This window comes from Callospermophilus lateralis, chromosome 15 (assembly GCF_048772815.1).
Source record: "Callospermophilus lateralis isolate mCalLat2 chromosome 15, mCalLat2.hap1, whole genome shotgun sequence".
Classification (NCBI taxonomy): domain Eukaryota; kingdom Metazoa; phylum Chordata; class Mammalia; order Rodentia; family Sciuridae; genus Callospermophilus; species Callospermophilus lateralis.
This window is the reverse complement of record NC_135319.1, coordinates 51,254,935-51,277,307: the sequence shown is the minus strand read 5'-3', so window position 1 is coordinate 51,277,307 and position 22,373 is coordinate 51,254,935. Positions and strand designations below refer to the sequence as shown.

General features: G+C 46.4%; 1 protein-coding gene across 1 annotated transcript; it reads left to right on the top strand.

Annotated features, from left to right (window-relative positions):
- The first annotated feature begins 2,350 nt into the window (after window positions 1-2,350).
- Window positions 2,351-17,179, top strand: Mat1a (methionine adenosyltransferase 1A). Its single transcript, XM_076834912.1, has 9 exons — window positions 2,351-2,444; window positions 5,921-5,998; window positions 6,259-6,381; window positions 9,439-9,551; window positions 10,169-10,312; window positions 14,516-14,734; window positions 15,843-16,025; window positions 16,371-16,504; window positions 17,077-17,179. Exons 1-9 carry the CDS (start codon window positions 2,351-2,353, stop codon window positions 17,177-17,179), a joined length of 1,191 nt encoding a protein of 396 aa, XP_076691027.1.
- The last annotated feature ends 5,194 nt before the right edge of the window (window positions 17,180-22,373 follow it).

The window sequence follows — 22,373 nt, the reverse complement described above, 5'->3', positions numbered from 1 at the left end:
TATTGTTTGATAGCAGTATGTTCAGCATTCGTCATATCTAAATGGTCTAATTTAGTTCTCACAACAATGCTATTAGGAGGAAATTATTTTACCTGTTTTATAACTCAAGAAACAACAGCCTAGAAAGGCTAGAAGGCTGACTCTAGGCAGCCTAGTAGGTTAGAGGCCACACTGGGTCACCAGACTCAAAGCCTGCACTTCTAATCACCATGTCCTGTATGTTGTTTCTTAACACTTATTTTCTGAAAGAATATTAAGCTTCCCAGTATTTACTAGGGATGTTATAAGAAACTCATACATGATATGGGTACTGAAATAAGATCCTTCCCAGATCCTTTGCTCACTCTGAATTGGTGGCCAGGCTGCATGAGTATCTGGCATACATTTTTGAAACTATCACTTCTGTGCACAAGACATCTCCTAGCCTTAGTACTTCCCTACCCAATGATGTTGTTATTCATTTTGGAATTCAAAGGGCAGTCATTGCCTTGTTTTTTGTCTTCTTGCTAGATCTAAGAATTATGATGAGTGTTTGACACTTGAACTTCATCTTACTCTTCAGGCAAATTTAGAACAGAATGGTGTTACACAGTTCTAACTACTAGGGTAACCTAGGTCTATAGTTCAAATTAAAAATTAGCTCATATTATCTCTAGCTTTGAAACTAATGTACCCCAAATAAATTTACAAAGGGATGATGATGTTGAAATAATTTAAGTACACATAGGAGAGGTCCTGTGTGCTGTCAAGGTTGTGTTGTTTAAAGTCCCAATTGGATTCCTCATTTATCTGTCCCTTCCCAGTGCCTTTTTCCTCTCCGAACTTCCAGCAGTCTCGTGCCTAAGCAATTTAGTTCATTCTTTGTTAAAGGCCTTTGGTCAATATGTGTATGTAGAATCCCTTAGATTATTCCATAAAAGGTCACTTCAACATTGTTTGATTCCCTGGAGGAATCATGCTGGCCAGTTGGCAAAAACCCAAGATTTGGAACACTAGAATTTATGCCAGGAAAACATTCTGGAACATTTATGCCCAGGTTTGGTTCAGCAGAATTACTAGTTGGAGCTATTGCCTCCTGCCTTTTGCTTCCCACAGTTCCACCTTTGATGCACAAGGTTGTGGCTGATTGCTTTTTATTGCATTCTATTGGAAACTGGTTACTCCATCCATCCTCAGTCTCTGTGATCTCAATTCTCTATTATTCCATAAGTGTGAGGATCTGAAATAGAAGATCTGAAAGTAGGAGACAACAAGACAAGAGATGCTGTCATTTGGCACACAAACTAGTTATAATCCTGTTACCTATTTTTCTGTGTCAAGGCAAAAATATGTAAGAGTTATGTGAACAAGATGTTTGTCAAGTGTGTAGAAGTAAATGCACAGATGTTTACTTTATCCCTGGGAAGTTTTGGGAAACTGGACTCTGATAATTTTCCTGTAATGAATGTGCCTCTCAAAAATCCCTTTCCAAAAGAATCTATTGTTCTCCATTACCTGTTCAGATAATTAAAAAACAAAACAAAACAAAACAAAAACCTTGCCTGATATATGCCTGCCAGCTGCTTTGAGAAGTTAATAGTCTAGAAGATTTCTGTTAGCAGAAAAATGTGGACTCAAAAGCTTTTCCTTTAAAATAAGTCTGTTGTATAATATCACAGCTGGTTCAGAGTACAGGTGTACACTCCTGCTGTGCCCTGAGGAGGTGGTGGGGAGCCTGATCCAGATAAGATGTGGGGGAGGAGGGGTAGCACCCAATAGCAAAGCCACACAGTGTTGCAATCTAAGCCTAAACCATATCTCTGGGAAAGAGTTTCTTGCTGCTTGTTTGTGTCTGAGTAACCACTGACCCCTTCCCCCTGACCGAAGACCCTCCAAAGTGGGCTATTAACCCTGAAACAACACGGAGATTAGCTGGAGAGCTGAAGGAGAGTCCCAAAGAAGCTTCACTTCTGCAGAATCTAGACAGCTTTCTTCACCTTACATTGACCAGATGCCTAGGGTTTGGGCACAGGACTAAAATTCCTCAAGGTAAAAAGACTCCCCTCCCAGGAAATGGACTCCTCCAATGTTCTCACATGATTATTCATGCACTTTCACTTTTCCATATATAGGAGTCACTCAGGAGCAAGCTCAGACCAGCCGAGGGGAGTGACATATCCTACTCCATCCACTCCCTCCCTCTCGCCCATTCTCACCTTACTTTCAGTGCTCGCTCACTGGGCAGTTAGGCAGAAGTGATCCCTGTGACTCTGCCAAAGACAAGCCTGTGGGTCTGTAGGAAAAACCCCAGGCGAAGTCACAGCACTGAAATTGTTACTTTTTTAAGGAGTGGAGTAGAAAAGTGTGAAAAATGAATGGACCTGTGGATGGCTTGTGTGACTATTCTCTAAGTGAAGAAGGAGCCTTCATGTTCACATCAGAATCTGTAGGAGAGGGACATCCAGGTAAGTAGGTTGTCCTGGACTGATTGGTAAGTCCTTCATTCCCAGCCTGTACGAAGGCAGCCACTTTTACTAGATGTCTTAAAATAATGTATGCGATTTACTTATGATTAGGTATCTCTGGAGAAACAATATATAATAGTTTTGTAAAACAGTTACTCATTATGAAGTCAAAGGTCCATGCAGTTGCCCGCCACCAGCATCTCAGCAGAGTGGGGTCAAGACAGAACAAGCAGTTGGTTATCTATATGTATATGATACATACAAAAATGCATCATCAGATCTTAACTTTTTATAGTCTTTTTTCCCCCTAAAGCTTTAACCTGTTATCAATGTGCATTTTAAGGCAACAGAAGACCATCGATCACTAAGTGTTGCATGTAAAGCATGTGAGGTTAGAAATGAACAGCCCTGCATTCCACGCAGTGCTGACATAGATTTTCAGTTGCTGAGGGGTCTATTTCATCTTCTAAGAGGAAGACTGATGACTTCCAAGAGGAAGAAAATACAAGCATTGTTTTGGTCCCTGAAAGGTGGGTGGACTTAGACATGGGAAAGTGGGAGAGGCTTCCTTGGTGTCAATGAGGACAATGCTCAGATATGCAAAGATTCAAATTATAGGACAAAAGTTGCCTAGCTTTGGGGCATATCATCATTATTCAAGGGCTTGTTGAAACTCAGGATCTTGGACCCCATCTTCAGAGTTTTAGACTCAGTATGTCTTGGTAGAGGTTCTAGAATTTGCATTTTCAACAAATTCCCAGGAGATGCTGATGGCTGATGTGGGAACCACACTTTGAGAAAGGCGATTCTAGGAGAATTTTGGGGGCTAGACAGATTGATGCATGTATTAAACACCCCTTCATATCCATTTGAGAAGTTGAAGTGTATGGTAACTGATCACTGGTTCTGCCTTTCCCATCTTCCCTATTCTTGTTCTTTCTCAAAGAAACTTAACTTTCATACCTTGTAACTTGGCTTTGGACATCTTCTTGCAGTAATCCTTCTGTGTGTGTTACCCAGTGGCTTTCAATCAGAAAAAATATTGTTCTCTTTCCCTCAAGATCATTTTTTTAATGTATGGAGACAATTTGGGTTGTCAGAACTATGGGGGTGGCAGGAAGATGCTACCAGTTTCTATTAGATAGAGGCCAGACATGCTGCTGAACATCCTGCGATGAATAAGACAATCCCACCACAACTATTTGGCCCAAAATGTCAATAGTGCAGCTGTTGAAAACCTTGAATTAGATTAATTTGTAGGACACTTAATTCAATGTAAATAGTTTCTTTCATTGTTCACAACTTTATAGTTTCTAGGTTTACTATACTTATCTCAGGGAATCTGCTGATATTCAATGTACTCTGCTCAGCTCCATGCCCTATAAAGATCATCTGCAGGTTAGGAGAAACATTTGGTCCACCTAAAGGAAGTGGGTTCTTTGGCATGTAGTGGCCAGTGGTCCCAAGCATGGTCCATTTTACATAACAGTCGTGTGTTTCAGTGGACAGAAAATGAAAATCCCCACCAAGCCATCGGTTCTCTTGTCTGCTTAATGACAGTCCACCAATCTGTCTGATTCCCCTCTTACTTGCCAAGGTAAATGAACTGTCCAACTAAGTCAGTTTCTTCTAATGTCTGGTGACTTTCTGCTTGTCATTTCAGGGCTGAATTCTTCTCCACTAGAAAGATAAAATTCATGTTTCTTGTTCAACTTCTAAGAAAAGCAACTAGTAGCTATTGTAAGCCTTTTGAGTGATACTTAGAGAAATTTTGTAAGCCTAAAAAGACTGTTTTCTGTCAGGCATTATGCTTTCTGTACTGTTATCTCAACAAGCTTGCTGAACTCTGGTTTCGTACCTATAGCAATTGTTTTTCCCCATCCAGAGTGGGACATGTAAGCTGAGTCCTTTAAATAAGCAGAGACATTAATAACCAATCTGTGATAACTTTTTGCAATATGATGGCCTGAAATCTTAGGATATTTAGCCAAAAGAGGGCTTTGTTGGTAGGGATGTACAGAGGCTATGGATTTGGACATGCCTGGATTTATAACCAGTATTTGCCACTGGCAAGAAAGAGAGGAAAGCCCAAATATATTTAGAAGTAGTTTCTAAAAGAGACATTAGAAAATTTACTTTTAATGGCAGATTAACTAATATCTTTAATTTCAGAACTTAATATTTGCTTTTGAGAGCTGAAAAACTTGATTCTGGATCTGGATTCTTAACTTAAAAACATATTAACCTACTTAGAGGAGCAGACTCCATGGGTATTTTGAACACTAAATGAGATGTAACATGTGTAAAAAGAGGTCACTTTTATTTCTTTGTGGGTGTTCACAATTTACATAACCCCAAAGCAAGAGTAGAGTTTTCCACAGTGCCATTTAGTGATCCACATATTAGACCAGGTAATGTCTTTAAGGCCAATCGTGGAAGAATATGATCAAAACTCAGCCCATGTTGAAACCCTGGTAGTCCTACCTTGACTCAGGTACGAGGATATCTGACTTTCAGGAGGCCAAGAAACCAGAGGAGGAACTGAAAGAAGTTGATGGAAAAGTTCTGTGGAATAGCAATGATGTATAGTGTGTGCTTATAGAATTTTTGCAGGTGGAACCATGTACTTGGGGGTGGTGTCTTTTTTTCCATTGTGCACCCATAATGTATAGCACAGTGTACAAAAGCCCACAATGGTGGGATTTGTTGTTACATATTCATACATGCACACAATATGACAATACAGTTTGGCCAAAACCATTCCCTGGTATTTCCACTTTCCCTTCCCTCCTCCCACCTCATTCCTCCCTCCTCCCTCCCATGGTCCTTTTCCTCTACTGATCTCCATTCAACTTTCCATGTGATCCACCCCACTTTCTTTTCCTTTTTCCTCTCTAGCTTCCACATATGAGGAAAATCACATCTCTGGACCTTCTGAGTTTGGCTCACTTCACTTAACAAAATGTCCTCAAGTTTCATCCTTTTTTGGTGATATCTTATACGTGGTGCGTTGCATCTTCTGGAACCCACACACAGCCATGCAGCTGTTTTGTCCCATCTGATTTTTTCATCATAGCACCTAATCTTACTGACTGACATTAATAATAATTTTAACTTCCATTTCTAGGGCTTTTCCATATGTTAGAATTAAAGGGAATGTGCCCAAGAATGAGAGGGATTTTAGTTAAATGAATGTATGTGTGTGTGAATTGCCTCAGAGTCTACAAGGAGCTGAAGTTTGAAATGTACTTCATTTTTTAGGAAATGCTATGATATATATAGTATGTGCCCTCCAAAAAGTAGGCAGAAATGAGAAGAAATAAAAATTTCAAAATATTTCTGATTTCTTGTATTTAAAAGTGTTCTCTTTGGCAGGTGAGTTTGATATGTAAATCGACAACCTCAAATTATTTTAGCATGTCCGTTTGTTAGACCTATTATTTGTGTCATTCTCACTCATGTTTGTTCTTGTTCAGATAAGATCTGCGACCAGATCAGCGATGCAGTGCTGGATGCCCACCTCAAGCAGGATCCCAATGCCAAGGTGGCCTGTGGTAAGAGACCACACCCCTTTCTGCCAGAGACCTGAGTGGGCTGCATTGAGGGTCTTAGTGGGCATAAAATCATAGAGTCATTCTATCGAGTTCCAAAGAGGTGTCCTCTGGTCTGCAACAGATTTCTTTATCCCGTGATATTCTGTGTATTGAATTTTTCTGGAATACATTCCTTATTCCCCTCTCCATACTGTGAGAGGTCTAGGTACTTGAGCTTCCTCCAGGGCCCATGGCTGCTAACCTCTCCCCTTCCCTTTCAGAGACAGTATGCAAGACAGGCATGGTGCTACTGTGTGGGGAGATCACCTCAATGGCCATGGTGGACTACCAGCGGGTGGTGAGGGACACCATCAAGCACATTGGCTATGACGACTCTGCCAAGGGTGAGGGCGGGTCCCTGGGTCTGGGATCCATGTTGGTCTCTGCAGAAAACACCCCCCTGAAGCTGTCAAATCTGAGCTTTTAGTTTTATGTAAGTAAAACCCTGCTAGAAGAAAAAAAAAAATCCTTTCCTAGACCCATCTTCTGGGTTTCAGGTGTCAAAGGCTCTGGTAAAATTATGAAAGTCTGACTGTGTATGACATACCTGGTGGAACCAGCATGTGCCTGTCCTTTGTTGGCTGGTGTCATTTGAAGTCTTAATTCTTGCTGCTGGCAGACGCTTTGGAAGAAAAAGAAGCACAGAATGGAGGGAGCTGCTCTCTGCCGAGAATGTTCTCTACTAGGCAATGGTGCTACTCTTTGCATCATTTGTCTTCATCCTTTCTGAAACTCTTATGCAGATGGAGGCTTAAGAGACTTACCTAAGGTAACACAGAGAAAGGCCACCAGGTTTGAAATCCCTGTTCTTTCCACCAAACCATGCTTTCCCTCGTTATAGGCATGGAGAAAGATGACTTGGTCCAGAACTAGGCAGGTGAAGAAGACAGGAGGGCCCGGGTTAGCCCTGGTGCCAGATGGTGCAGAAGCCAAAACCCAGGATAGAGGCACAGGTCCTAGGATGGAATTGAGGAGAAGCACCAATATAACCAGGTGAGGGGGAAAGCTTGGAAGAAATGAGAGCCTGGAAGCAGATTCCAGTGTCTGAGCTTGGGCGGCCAGGGAGCAGCATGGCCTGAAGGTACTTCAAAGGCCCCAAGTATGAATGCTGGGTACTGAGGACTTGTGTACAGTACCATTCCATGGGCGCTGCAAAGGCTGTTTATTTAAGCTGGCCTCCTGTGAAGAGCACTGGGCTCCAATTCTTAGAGATTCTGCGATAATCCCTGGTAGTACATGTTTAGGCAAGTTCAGTTTTTTAAAAGAAAAATTCCTTTTGAGTCTTTAATGGCTTGGTTCTCATTCTCTGGAGTCGCCATGAAAAATGTAGTGATCTTAGGCAATGGCAAGAAGGTCCACTTTCAGAACAACCTGCTGATACTCAGACCTATAATCAAGACTCACAAACAGGACCATGACTGTTGAAAGATGCTTATTTCTGCATCTGTCACATATTGATTATTTGTGCCTCTGTCACATCTTTGTGGGTCATGGAGGAGAGACATGTCTATGTCCAGTGTTTATAAGTGAGAGAGCCAATTACAGGATGAGACACTCAGTTCAACCATAGTCTGACTTGGTCCAAAGCATTCATGAGCAATGAAGTCACTAGAATGCATAAGTGTTTTCCAGGAATGTGTCAAGAATCACTGGAAAGAAAAACAAGTCTTCAAATGGATTTCCCTCATCAGGACATGAGGGTGTTCATAGAGGGGAGGCATTGTTCTAGAGCAGCAGCTTCCTGAGACGTTACCATGCAGAACCTTCCTCTCTGTACCAGGAAAAGCCAATTTGTGTATATATATTTAGGCCTTATTCAAGAGCAAACCTTGTTCTCTGTAGCAGAGAAATTTTCCAGGAGGTAATGTCCCCCAGTAAGAGATAAATGAAAGAGCACCCAGATCTGGCTAAGTTGGGCTCAGCTGGTTGAGTTTCCCTTACCCAAGCAGGCCCATGGACTTGTGCCAGATGGCCCATTGTGGATGGTGACAGCTACCTTGGCAGGGCCAGCTGCTCCTTACACAAAGGGGAAGAGCCCTTTTCAAACTCTTCCCCTCTCCCTTTGGTTTTTAAATTCTGCTTCCCCAAATCTTTTGAAGGCCTTACTTGGTTTTTGGCACTGGGGAGAGTTATTATTTAGACAGAAAGTAATTAGGTAAAATACGAAATGTCTAATTCGGAATGAGGGAGTCCTTTCACAGCTCTCTATTGATTTGCATGCTCAACGACAGTCACTGGGGAAAGAGGGGTGCAAAGGGCAAAGATGTCCTGATTTCCCGTGGTGAAGGGACTGCCTGGCCTCAGATGACATCACTGAGCATGCAGAGTCCGTGGCATAGTAAACAAGGAGCGAGCCAAACTTGAAGGGTAAACACCCAGGGACATTTGCTGAGAGCCAGTAGGGTTTGGGCATGGGTGTGGATGGGAGCATTGCAGGCAGAGAGACCCAATAGAGGTGGAAAAGCAGGTTGTGCTGAAGACTAACCCTAAAAGATTTCCCACAGCAAGAGTTCTGTTGAACAGAGGCGTTTCCATTTTATTCTCTGGTGGGAGATCCCCACCTGAGGCTTGAACATAAACAACGTAAGTTGGCATTGTGTGTAGGAGAACAGACTGGAAAGGGGATGGCTGTTGGGGTTCTGGGAAAGAGAACTCATGGTGAGCATCTGTGTTTAGCTCCTCATTCTGTGAGGGCCAACTGGGAGAGGAACATGCTTTTCACACCTAGCAGCTTCCTCCAGGGCTATCTGCAGTGGGCGACAATTTGCAAGACTTCCTTGCACCAGCACCCAGCACACTGTACTCACCCAGCCTCCAACTCTGTGCCTCAGCTTTGCAGACAGGGGCCTTGACCCCAAGGGTGTGGTTTTTCCATTTGCTGCTGGCCCCATGAACATTTCAGAATGAGAGAACCCGGGCTCTGGGAGTCTCTCTACACTGGTTCATCCACACTGTATTTTTTCAGTAATTTCATACTTGGGTTAGGCTCCTGAGCTTCTGAATGACAGTTAAGACCCTTGATTTTTCATTCAATGCAGTGATTTTCATACTGTGTACTGGTGATGCCTCTGGAAAAACCTAAGGCCAAGTGTCACTGACCTGTTTATCAGCCACTGTCACCTAGTTTTTATGCTGCAGTTCCATGTAGGGTATACTTTTTAAACCAAGGTATAATTGAATACAGTAAAATGTACCACGAAGAATTTTCTCTGACAAAAGATTGCGTGGAGAAGACACATGGCCTCTCCACACTTTCCTGGGTGGCAGCTGTGAACCAAGGTAGACCCCTGCTGGTTAGAGATCATAGACCCCTTCACAAAGGGCCATGTCAGCTCAGCGATGAGTAGTCTACCAGGAAGCTGGCAACCCCTGTCTCTCTGACATGTGTCCCTTCTGCCTAGGCTTTGACTTCAAAACCTGCAATGTGCTGGTGGCTCTGGAGCAACAGTCCCCAGATATTGCCCAATGTGTCCATCTAGACAGAAATGAAGAGGATGTTGGTGCAGGAGATCAGGTAGGTCAACATTGTGGGAGCTGTGTGGGACATCACTCCAGTGATCTCACTCTTGGATCAGACTATGACATGTGTGGCTTCAAGAGAAAATTCACAGGCAATGGATTAGTTGTACTATCAGGGAGACCCATCATGCTGCATGAGAGTTGTAGGGGAACATGCCCGGAGTGACTTGGACATCCCTGCTTCATGGCAGTGACTTTAGGGTATGGCCATGTTGTGTTGTGAAAGGCTATGATTGTTCATATCCCTTAGGTTTTTCCAGAGGCCCCCTAGTACCCAGTTTCAAAAATCACTGCATTGAATGAAAATCAAGGTCCTTAAATGTCATTCAGAAGCTAAGGTATCTAACCCAAGTATGCAATTACTGAAAAAAATACAGTGGATGAACCAGTGTAGAGAGACTCGCAGAGCCTGGGTTCTCTCATCCCACCCCCTCCTACAGTGCCGGGGACCAGGGATGATGTCTTTCCCTTCAAAAATGCCCAGTGCAAAGTGTTCCATGAGTGAGGCAACTAATAATGTTGAAGCACTAGTGAAATTTTAGATTTGGAGAAAACCATGGTCCTGTTGGTCTAAATGGGTGTTGCTTATCATTCCCCGATGTTCGGCTGCAGGGTTTGATGTTTGGCTATGCCACTGATGAGACAGAAGAATGCATGCCCCTTACCATTATCCTCGCTCACAAGCTCAATGCCCGGATGGCAGATCTGAGGCGCTCTGGTGTCCTTCCCTGGCTGAGACCAGACTCCAAGACTCAGGTGAGCTGCCTCTTCAGCCCTCCACAGTCTGGGCACTCAAAGAATTGTCCATTTTGAAAAGAATTACTTATTTGAAAACTCTTCCACTGTAGATGTACCTCCCTGTCTGTCTCTCCCCCCATACAAAAACATTGTTCAAATTGTTCTAGATTTTTTTCTTTTTCTTTTCTTTTCTTTGCCATGCTGTTATATGTGGATCCCCCACTTCCTGTCACAAACTTATTTCTTAACCATTCTCAGACATATGGGTCCCTGCCTTTGCACATGCACAGGTCGCCACATCTTGAGAAGGCTGTCTGTTCTGCCTGGGTCTCACTGTGGCCCTTTTACTTATCTTTGTTCTATAAAAGGCCTTTACCTGCACTGTGTCCAGAGCCAACCCTGTGGGCCCTGGCCTCTCTCTCCCTGCTGTGTCGAAATCTGTCCTGCAGTCCCTATTTGAAGGTCAGCAGTGATGCAAGCATTAGCACATGTGGTGAAGGCCTCCTGTTGCCCTTGAGTCCCTATGGCCCCTCCCTGTTTAACCCTGATGACCCCAATGACTGTTTTCCCAGTGGCCTCCTGCACTGGCTCCTTCCACATTCCAACATGTCATCCCCCAAAGTCTTGGCACCTCTTCCTCCATGTGCTCCCTCCCTCTGTTCATGCTTGTGGGTCCCACTTGCCCCTTCACATGCTCAATGCTCACATCTGCCCACCTGCATGTCCCTCCAGATCAAGATCCCCATTTCTCACCCTGAAAGCCCACTGTGAGTGGCCCAGTGTCACCTGTTTCCAGTTCTGTTCAGTGCCCTCTCTGTCTCTACCCTACCTGTGTCCCGAGACTTTCCCTGCGGAACATCCCCTGGTCCAGCCCACCTGATGACAGAGGCTGCCCCTGCCTGCATCAGCGCCCTCCCTCCCAGAGGCTCTCCCTGCTAAGAAACTCCTACAGGCTTCACTTCAATTTCCTGACATCCCTTCAGTGTTTTCGATAAGTTTCTGCTTTCTTCCTATGGGGGAAGGAGAAATCCAGCTGTCACTTTGGCATTCAAAGCCTCGCATGGTCTTAGAACTTCACCTTCCTCTGCCCATGCCTCACCCCATCTTTGCTCAAGTAGCACCATTTCCCTCAGGTTCTTCTTGTGGCTTAGTGCTTGACATCTGTGCTCCTACCTTTTGCCTTCCTCTGGGTCCGTCACTTGCCTACCAGTGGCCAACAAAGTTGCCATCTTCTCCTGCATGCCCTGGCTGGTCACCACAGACAGCACCTTCTCTTGCTCCTGTGCTTGGAATTGGCACATGTGGTTTCATAGTTCAGCATGGTGTGTGTGGCTCTGTCCTGTTACTCCAGTGGCACAGAGACACCTCCTTCTGTCTCCCATATGTGAGGCCACACACAGGGCAGAAGTGTCTAGGGTCAGGAAGTGTGCTCACGGCCAGAAGAAAGCCCTTCTTGTGCTATCCACGTGGCCCTCAAGGTGGGAAGTGGGATCACCACCCTCTCTCTCATTGTTGTTCGAGGCCATGGAGCAGGAGAGCTAACACAGATTTCAATAGTACTGAAAGAAAGGGACACAGAAAAGTTGTCATGCCCTCAAATGGTGCTATGATTTGGAAGCAGGATGGAGATTCACAAAAAGGAAATTCCAGAACACGGATGGAAGGAAGTCAGTGGAACTGACTGGACTTTCCCTTTTTGGGAGTGAGAGTGAGCAATGGAGGATCCACCTCTCTGGCTAGCTGAAATAAGAAGAGCCTCCCTTGTTTTGTTACATTAAAAAATAGAAAGTGTCCAAGTCTAGGGTCATTGAGGAAAATGGGGAGGATGACTCTTTTAGGGCTTCCCTTCATGTGAGTATGCACTGAATTCTCTTAAGATGCTGTTATAAATTCCAGGGTCTGCCTCACTCCCACAGATGGGCTGTGAGCCAGCTCCAGTTGGAGGGTGCAGGTTGGCCAGTTGGTACTCTGTCTAGCCCCTTGGAGGGCATAGAGTGCCTGGCTCCCTCCTGGTGCTCTCTTGGTGCAAATGGCACTGTGCCAGTAACTGGTTACAGGCCTCCTTCTCTTTGCCCTGTTTGTAAAGGATTTTCATCATGTAACCAGTGTTGACCGTGAACAGGATGAGTCTTTCCACCTGAACAAATTCTTGCTGCTGATACTGAGAATTGGGTGGCAAGGTGATGGCTATTTTTGTACCTGGTCAGAGCTATGTTTTCCATGGTGTATTTTTCCCCATATCTTGCTGACATGAGGAGATAAGAGCAGTGCTTAGATCCCTCTGCTCTGCCACCCAGTTCTGCCACTCTGCAAGGACACTGCATGTGGTTTGCCAGGGTGAGGGGTGGAGTTCTCCAGGGGAGCAGTGGGAACAGGCCTGGGCAGCTCAGAACCGATCCTTGTTCTGAGGCTCCATGCAGCACAACTGGTGTGAGAGCCTGCCGCAGAGTTTCCTGTCTTGGGAAACCCCACCCTTCAACACCCTCTTATGGGGCCCCATGTGTGGACAGCTGAGGTTTTAAGGTTAGTGTTCGATGTCTGTGCATATCTTCCCATCTCACTAGTGTCAGGCATCAGGTGGGCCAGGGCTTTTGCTCTCCTTTCTTCTGGATCCCACCCTTTAGCTCTTTAGACCAGGCAGGAAACAGAGCAGGAGCCAGCATTTGATGGATATCTGAGGTGCCACAGGAAGACAGAGACATTGCTATGGGAACATAGCATGCTTGCTGCCCTATGGTCCTGAACAGGCCCTCAGGTAGAGAATAGTCCTATGCTATGGGCCAGTGTGCATCCCAGGGTTATGTAGCATAGGTGTATCCCTTCAGGCATCTCATGCCTTCAAGTCCTATGGGCATCATTCTTATAGGTACACACTGCCTGAAGCAGGGTTGGTCTAGCTCGTGCTTCAGATGTCTTAAGTAGCAGACTTCATCTGAAAAGAACCCTGGACATCAGACCATTCAACTCCAAATTAGACCTTTTAGCTCTTGTGTGTGACCTTGACCAAGGCTCTTACTTTCTGGAGTCTTGGCTTTCTAGTCTGTAAAATGGGGTAGTAACAGCTTCTCATCTTTGTCATGGCTTCCAGCATATCATGCATACTCAACCAATGCTCATTTCCATTCCCAGCCTCATCTGCCATCCTCACCACCTCCTTTCCAATCACTCTGAAAACCCAGGGTGCCCAGGCTGCTCTTCTTTGTCACCATTGCATCTGGGACATCAAGCTCCTGTACTCAGTGAGGAGTCAGTAAAGGACAGGGGTCTCTGGAGAAGCATTTTGTCTGTACTGCAGTGGGAATAACATGAGATTTTGGCTCATCCTGAGCAGAGTTTGGCTCTTTGGCCCTTCACAAACAGACATCACACAATCGTTTCCCTTCCATTGCTTTGTTTTCTCATTTGTGATGTCTTAAACACGAATTGATAATGCACAGGATGAACACAGCACCAGCCAATTATGGTGGAAAGGAATATTAGATTTGTGCCTGTGGCCTGCCCTGCCCGGGCACCATGGGAAGGCTCCCTCCCTTCAGGCCCCTCAGCCCCTCCCTTCTTTTGGCAAAAATCCAAGGTGCAGGCAGTCCAGAGCTTGCTACCCACTCCACCTCAGTCCCCTGGCCAGGATCCTGCTCATGTCGCCACTATAGCAGGCAAGTCTGATGGCCCCAGACACTCCCAGGGCTCCTCCATTGAGGGTGCTGGGGCCACTCATCAGACTCCTCCCTCTGTCTCAGAGGCCAATAGATGTCTCTCTGGCCAAAGTCTTCTCTTAAACATTCACAGCCAGGGGCCAAGATATCCCTGTTCCTGCCACTGACATATGGCCTGTGGATTCCTATAGTCACTGGTAGTAGCAGAATGCCCAAGGACATGGAGGGTCAGAAGAGAGCTTTGGCCAGAGAGACATTTGTTGGTTTCCAGAAACCTCTAAGATAAAAGAGAAGAAGTTGCTTAGTGGGTCCCAGCTGCAATTCAAGTCTTTAAGTCATGCTAATTGTGGTCACACATGGGAATAGCTATGCTGTATGCTCCATTGTACATAGTACCAGGGAACTTCAAACATAAAGACATGTTAACTTTCTGGAAGCTCTTTGCAGGCAAGAGGTCCCACTTGATCCCTGGGATACCTGCCTGCCTGCTAGATATCTGCCTGGCAACCAGGTGCCTTCAGCTCAGGCCTCAACCTCACCATGCCTCCCCTGCACTTCTTGTGAACAGGTGACAGTTCAGTACATGCAGGACAATGGCGCAGTCATCCCTGTGCGCATCCACACCATCGTCATCTCCGTGCAGCACAATGAAGACATTACGCTAGAGGACATGCGCATAGCCCTGAAAGAGCAGGTGATCAAGGCTGTGGTGCCAGCCAAGTACTTGGATGAAGACACCGTTTACCACCTGCAGCCCAGTGGGCGGTTTGTTATCGGAGGTCCCCAGGTGAGCTGGGTCTTGGTTCCTGAAGTGGCTTATGTCTACAAGCACACAGATGATTAGAGATAGCTTTGAGTGGCTCAGCTAGGTCTGGCTGCAGAAAAGAGGTAAAGAGAGTAGGGGGCCTACTGTGTATCTGTCAGTACACCAGGAATGTGTGACTCGTCTCTAGGAGTTTCCCGCTTAGCGCTGCCTGACCCTTCCACTCTGGCCATCTCATATGCCATTCTACCTGTCCACAGCTGCCACTGCCTCTCCCTGCTGGGGCGTGCATCCTAGCTGTGGTGCCTGCTCATGGCTGACCCCTCCACTGTGGCACTTGCTGGTATCTACCATGGCTGCCTCCAGCTCTGGTAGGCAACATGGTGGGGTGGGGTTTTGAGTGGGGACAGCTGCTTCCTGCTTTCCCCTGAGCCACAGGAGTGAGGCGGTGGACATTGGCAGAGTACCTCGGAGAGGCAGCTGACTGCTGCAGCTTCCAGAGGACCACAGATGCCTTGCCACAGGGGTGAGCCCCATATCAGGCTCGGGGAGCAAATGTAGTGTGGAAACACAGGGTAAGAGAAGGGTCAGGCTTACTGTTCATTCTTGCAGGACTTCTCAAAAGCCTGGACACACCAATGTGAACTGTGGATGTCCTAAAGGAGGGTTAGAGAAAGCAGACTCTCCCCAAATGATTTTACATAGACCCTCCACCCTTAAAAGGCATTTTTATTGACTGATGCTACACAGGACACACTTAGGACGTGGGCAACATGGCATTTCCTTAGTCAGGGTCATAGCCCAAAGTTACATTTACGGTGGTAATATTCCTATCTGCTATTGGATTTCTCCTTATGATGGACCCAGAAACAAAAGCAGGGGGCATGAGGTGGCTATGTCCCCAGGCAACGTCTGGCTCATCTTTGGTACATTATAATGAGATTTTGACCGGTTACCCGATTCCCAAAGCTGGTCAGTGACAAAGCAGACAAAAGCCTGAGGTTTCTGGTTAATTACCAGCCCAGGGGTCTTTGAGGAATCCCTGAAGATGACTTCCTTCTTGAGGACTTCCACCCCTCTCCAGTCATTCAGGGCTCTGGTTCTCATCTCTTCCATCTCTTTCCCTCTGCAGGGGGATGCAGGTGTCACTGGCCGCAAGATTATTGTGGATACCTATGGCGGCTGGGGTGCTCATGGTGGCGGGGCCTTCTCTGGAAAGGACTACACCAAGGTGGACCGCTCAGCAGCTTATGCTGCCCGTTGGGTGGCCAAGTCCCTGGTGAAAGCGGGGCTCTGCCGGAGAGTGCTTGTCCAGGTAGGCCACCCCCTCCCACTCTGACTCCACCTGTCTGTCCCTGTTGATGGCCCTGGTCCAGCTCCACCCTGAATGAGATGTTCAGAAAGCTACACATTTGCGAATAGTTGTGACTCTGTGTCGTGGGTTGGGCGGAGCGGTCAGTGCTCTGGAAAGCTGAGGGAGGCAGAACAGAAGTGTTCAGGGAGATGAGCATTAGAGAAGGGGCACTTCATGAAGACAGTGGGGGCTGCTGGTACGATAAGGTGGCAAAACCCATGGGGCAGGAGAAGTGTGGTCCCTTGGCCTTGGCCTGAGGACATCTCTGTAAGAAGCTTCAGTCACTGAGCCTGGCCTTTTTGGAAGGTGTCCTATGCCATTGGTGTGGCGGAGCCACTGTCTATTTCCATCTTCACCTATGGAACCTCACAGAAGACAGAGAGGGAGCTGCTAGATGTGGTGAACAAGAACTTCGACCTCCGACCAGGCGTCATTGTCCGGTAAAAGTGCTGGGACCCTGCCCCTCCCTTGCTCAGAAGTGCAGCCCAAGGAGGAGGATCTTGAGCTCTTGGCCCAGCACCGTGCATATCCCCAGCACGGAATGTCTGGTTTTCAGAGGCTGCGTGAGATCCCTGCTGGCCCAGCAGATGCTAACTGGAGTGGGGCCATCTTTGAGCAGCTGGGGGAACTCAGAAAAGTTATTGTAAGGCAAAACAGCTGGGAATCGAGTAGGCAAGTCCTTTCCCACATGCTCTCATGTCTCATGCTATTCTTGTTTTCTGGAGTGTGGTCCAGTTGACATTGGCTTGGGCCAGTCTAGTGGAGTTGAGTAAAGAGGAGAAAGGCAGAGTTCAAATCCTGGTTCCTGGTGCATCTGTGTGCTCAGCTTTCTCTGAACATATGAGCTTCCATTTCCTAAGCTGTGGAGCAAGATAGCGCTGAGGCTTACGTAGAGCATGCACATGGGTGGCAAAGCCCCACAAAAGGCCTGCCCATGAATTGCTCTTATGCTTGTATTCAAAGACATTTCTTTTCCATTTATAAATGACCTCTTCTTCTGCCAAACATGCAGGGATTTGGATTTGAAAAAGGCAATCTACCAGAAGACGGCGTGCTATGGTCATTTTGGAAGGAGCGAGTTCCCCTGGGAGGTTCCGAAGAAGCTTGTGTTTTAGAGCTGGTGGGAGCTGAGCCTGGCCTCACCCTGGATGCTCCTCTTCTGCAGAATCTGAACTCTCACATCTCCCAGACCCTCCTGGGGTGTGCCTTCCCCACCCACCACCCCTTAGGGCAAAGTCAGCTCCCTCTAATTTTTGGTCCATCCTGTTATCACCATGAATGGCAGGGGGCAGGTGGCTTCCTGGTGCTGCAGGTCCAGTTTCCTTGTGAGGGTAGTCACGATGTTCCCCTGCCTGTCCCTCAGATAAGGTCAACGTTGATTTAGTGGGAAGATTCTTCCTTTCACGAGTAAAGTTCCTCACTCACCTCTTCCCAGAATCTAGACCCTGGCCAGCTCCTCCACCCTGGGTGTATGCCCAGTTTAGTTCAGTACACACACCTTGAGATCCTTGTGGTTCTGGGCATACTGGGCCTCCCCTCCACATCTGCGCCTGCCCTGCTGAGCCACAACCTTCGCAAACCCCCTACATGGCTCGGTGTCTGCTGTGGATAACGGACTGATATCTCCTGAGCATCTGAATGTGTGAGAATCCAGCTAAGTACTGACCTCACATATTCATTCCAGCAATATGATGAGGTAGCCCCTTTTTGTTATCCCCATTTACAAAGAGGCAATCTGAGGAGCAAATTCTTTCACAAGGTCTCACAGCCACACGTGTCAGGGCTTAGATGTGATCCGAGGATCTTTGACTCAGTAGTCCCTCCCCCATCTCTGGCCCTTGTGCCTTCTGCACTCTGAGTGCTGCTGGAGTAAGTGTGCAGGCCCCTCAGGGTCCCCTTCCAGGGCTAAGGCCAAGACACCCAATGTTAAATAGTGATCCAGTGCAGGGCTTGCCTCCTGGTGGTGGAATGGTGGCCTGAGATGTCATGAGGAGATTCTGCCTTTGCTAAGGTAGCTTTTGGGGGACACACTGGCCCCTTAAAGGGCCTGGGAGGTCCTTGGACCCTTGAGTCTTTAAAGCTCCTTGTCCCTCTGCCTTTCCACCCGTGGCTGGCACTACTCACCCCATCCATCCTCAACCTGGATTGTACACAGTAAACCTCCACCTTCTCCCCAGCTCCCAAGGATTCAGACTCAGGAAAGGGCTTCCTGGGGACACAGCACTGGATCTGGCTGGGAGAGACAGCCCAGGAAGCCTCAGTTAGGGAGCAGATGCCCTGCTCCCTTGTACCTTGGGGAGCATAGAGACCCCAGCACTCTCAATTGAGGGAGGGAAAACTCTGCAGAGGAGATAAAACACAAGCCCCAGTGGTCATTAAGCCTTGGAGCTAGTGAGTGACACAGAAGCTGGAGTCTGTCCATAGGGATCCGGGCTGCCTCACCACCCTCGAGTCTCTTGCAGCAGAGGGAGGGTCAGGATTGCAGGTGATCAAGTTCCTCTAACTTGGGCTCTATTTGGATTAAAAATTCAAAATTTTAAACTTTCCCTATCCCCTAGAGAAACAAGATCTATTTTGGCCAACATTGTTTATATAAAAGTAAACCATTTATTTGTTCATAGTTCCTATTACGGTGGTGAATAAAAACTCATTAGTAGCAATTACCCTATGCTTAGTTTTTGTCTGCAAACCCCAGAGTTGCTCTCTCCATGAAGTAATACCTGACTTCCCCATCCCCAGGGAAGTTGGGTTCTGCCCTTGGGTTACCCTAACCCAGGTCTGTGTAGGACCCCGACTCCACCATGGACTAAGGTTTTCTCATCTGCCAGCTCCTGTGTTGAGTCATTGTGTTGACTCCCTGCATCCCTCTGAAGTAGACATCCTTATGAACCCCATTTTACACATAATAACCCAAGGACCAAAAAGTGTTGGGAGTATGACAAGGGCCCTAGGCTGGCCAGTGGCTCCTCAGTCTCAGAGTATCTCAGTCCTTTGACCATACGCATGGTTGCCTCTAGTCTGCGTCTCTGTCTCCTTCTTCCACCTTACTTACTGTGCATTACCCACAGTAAGGTTGGCAGAAGTTAGGCCACATTAGTCAAAAGGTTGAGTAAGGCCCAGCATGGTAGCGCAAGCCTGTAATCCCAAAGGCTGGGGAGGTTGAGGCAAGAGGATTATGAGTTCAAAGCCAGCTTCAGCAATGGCGAGGAGCTGAGCAACTCAGTGAGACCCTGTCTCTAAATAAAATAAAATGCACACACAAAAGAGGGATGGGAATATGGCCCAGTGGTCAAGTGTGTGGGTGAAGGGGTGTGGTCTGCAGAGAGAGGAGCCAGACCTTCTAGTGGTTGCACATTTCCTTTTCCCGAATTCTCAACTCTGAAGAGCATAACCAGTTGCTGCAGGAACCCCAGCCGTGCAGCACTGGAGCTGGAAGTTTCCCACAAGCAGCTGGTCTAGGAAGGAGTCAGCTCTGGGACACAGGTGGAAGGCAGATCTGTGTGGCTCTTCCCCTCACTGAGGAGGAAACTGACCTGGGTACCAGGGAGGGAGAGATACAGCAGAGGCCCGGGACCATGGTGGGGAAGAGAGCAGAAAGGCAAAGGCAAAAGACAGGAGGCCCTCGGTCTTGTGTGAGGGAGATTCTGGGCCTGGAAAAGCCACTGCACAGGCCATGAAATGAGATATTGCATATGACGGAAAATCATACCCATTTTGCAAGAACACGTGGGAACAGAAAAACTCTTTGAAACGCATGATTGTGGAAGAAGGGCTTTTTTGGGGGGCTGAAAAGGCAACATAATTATTGGAAACAACAGAGTCAGCTTCTGAGCCACGGAACTCTCAAGTGTCAAAATGCCAGGGAAATGAAGAAGTAGCAAAGGAGGGTAGGAAGGAGTGGCCAGCATGGGAGGTCAATTCTAAGTGTGCGACGAGGCTGTCACTCCTTTGCGTACCTTCCCAGGCCCACTTCTCTGTCCACAGTCTGAGTTCTGTGCCACGGCATCTCACTCCAGACTCCTTGGCTTCTTTGACTTCTCCAAACAGGCCAAGTTCATTTCTGCCTCAGGATCTTTGCTCATCATTCTGTTATGGATGCTTCCATCTTATCCTATAGATTTTGGATGAAATTTATGTTTCTGAAAAACCACTCCATTCATTTCCAGGGTCTTGTTCAGTGTTCATCACTATATGCCAAAATGTATTTCCTTGTTTAAGTCCCTTGGGGCCCAACCCCCTCATTGGACCCTTCCATACCTGCCCAGCCTCCCTTCTTTTCTTCACATGCTAGTTCTTCTGATTGTTTTCAGTCTCAGCTTACAAATCAACTTGTAGAAAGATACTCCCAGATACCCTCCATGTTCAACCCTATCTGTATTAGTCAGCTTTTCATCTCTGTGACCAAAATACCAGACAAGAACAATTTAGAGGAAGAAAATTTTCTTTTGACTCATGGTTTCAGTCAATGGTCAGCTGGACCCATTACTCTGGGCCTGAAGTGAGGCAGAACGTCATAGGGGGAGGATGTGGCAGAGAAAAGCTGCACAGCCCAGGGCAGCCAGGAAGCTGCAGGACAGGGGATGGGGCTGGAGAGAAGATCAGCTCTTCCAGGACCCGCTTCCTCCAACTGAGTCTCACCTCCCATGGTCCAATCAGCCATCAATGGATCAATCCACTGATGATGTCCAAACCCTCATGATCCATCACTTCCCAAAGCCCTACTTCTGGGCATGGCTATCCTGGGGGCACATGAGACTTTGGGGCACATTCCAAATCCAAAGCACAACACTATCTTTATCTGACACTAAGATATCAAAGATTATAATTATTTTTAAGTAACCATTTTATTATTAATAATGATATTATGGCAGTAATAATAGCTCATACACAGATGATTTATGAAAACAAGAAAACTTTTTTTCCTAGTTTTATTGAGGTATAATTGATAAATAAATATTGTATATGTTCAATGTGTACAATGTAATAATTCAATACAAGGTGTAATGATTGCCATAACCAAGTTATCAATGCACCCATCACCACATTTAGTTTTACTCCAAGTTAATTCTTTATCAGTGTTAGTGCTGGCTTGTTTATGACTGTTTCCCCCATAGGTCTTGGTCTTCCCTATATCTATTGTACCCTATCTTCTCTCTCTTCTCTCTCTCTCTCTCTGTGTGTGTCTCTGTCTTTCTCTCCTCTCTTCATTTCATTCCTGGCTCTAGTACAGGGCCTGGCATAGAGAATGTATTTGATGTAACTACGGCCAACTTAGAGAGTGAATTTGAGATGCCCATTTCTCCCGTCTCCTAAGCTCTTTTTAGAAAAAAGGTTCCAAAGGACTAGAGAATCCTGCTTACCCTTTGATTGGTCCTTCCAGTCTCAGGTGTGCAGAGAGAGTAGCACTGTTTCTGTGAGAATTTATACAATGATCACTCAGCATTTCTCTCAACACTAGAAGTAACCATGTGTTACTTGAAATGACACACCCCCTTTCCCACAGATGGGCCAGAGGAGTATGACATCACTGGAGGTAGGCACTCAGGAGGTCTGAACTGTACATGGGGAGGCAGGAGCCAGTACTGAAAGGCATATAGAGGTATTTAGAGGCGACAGTGGATGGAGAAGTAGGGGGATGTGGGGAGACTGTGGGTAAAAGATTGAGCATCTCAGCAGTGCTTTCTTGAGATGAGAGGAGTGGTGGTAAACTTTCAGCAATTCTCCAGAGTAGGTGTGACCCAGGCACAGTGTAAGAGGCAGTGTGACAGATAACTGACTTCTGAGCTGTGAGGTCTTCTGCTTTAACACTGACTGCTTCTTTGTGAGTGAACCTTGGCAGAATTTCTTCCTCTCCCTTTGCCCAGCATTCTAAATTCTAAAGAAAAACACTTAAGTGATGAAGACGTTAACTATGAAATAATCTGCTAAATAATCACCAGAACATCAGGATATCTAGTATCTTCAGATAGCACCAGCATGTGTCTCACTTTCCCCATTCCTCAGCTCTTTGCTTCAACTGATGAAAAGCATATAACTTTTTGTGAGGTTTAGCTTTCAGAAAAATAATGTTTTTCCAAAGAAATTACAGAAACTCACCACAGGAGGTCAAGATTCACTTAAATGCTCTAGTCAAAACAAAATAAAGGCACACCCTGCATGATGAAGACCCAGTGTTCCTGACTGTTGTACAACTGCATCTCCTTTTCCTTCACATACCCGAGTGCTACAAAATTGTCTTTTTTTTTTTTTTTTTTTGGTGGGGGGTGATAGTCTGCACCATCTCAGGGCTAGCCCTGAAATAGACTTGCT

Coding starts and splice junctions, on each gene's coding strand:
- Mat1a (XM_076834912.1), top strand. CDS start 2,351: ATGAATGGACCTGTGGATGGCTTGTGTGACTATTCTCTAAGTGAAGAA. Junction 5,999..6,258: donor CAATGCCAAGGTGGCCTGTG/GTAAGAGACCAC, acceptor CTTCCCTTTCAG/AGACAGTATGCAAGACAGGC. Junction 10,313..14,515: donor GACCAGACTCCAAGACTCAG/GTGAGCTGCCTC, acceptor TCTTGTGAACAG/GTGACAGTTCAGTACATGCA.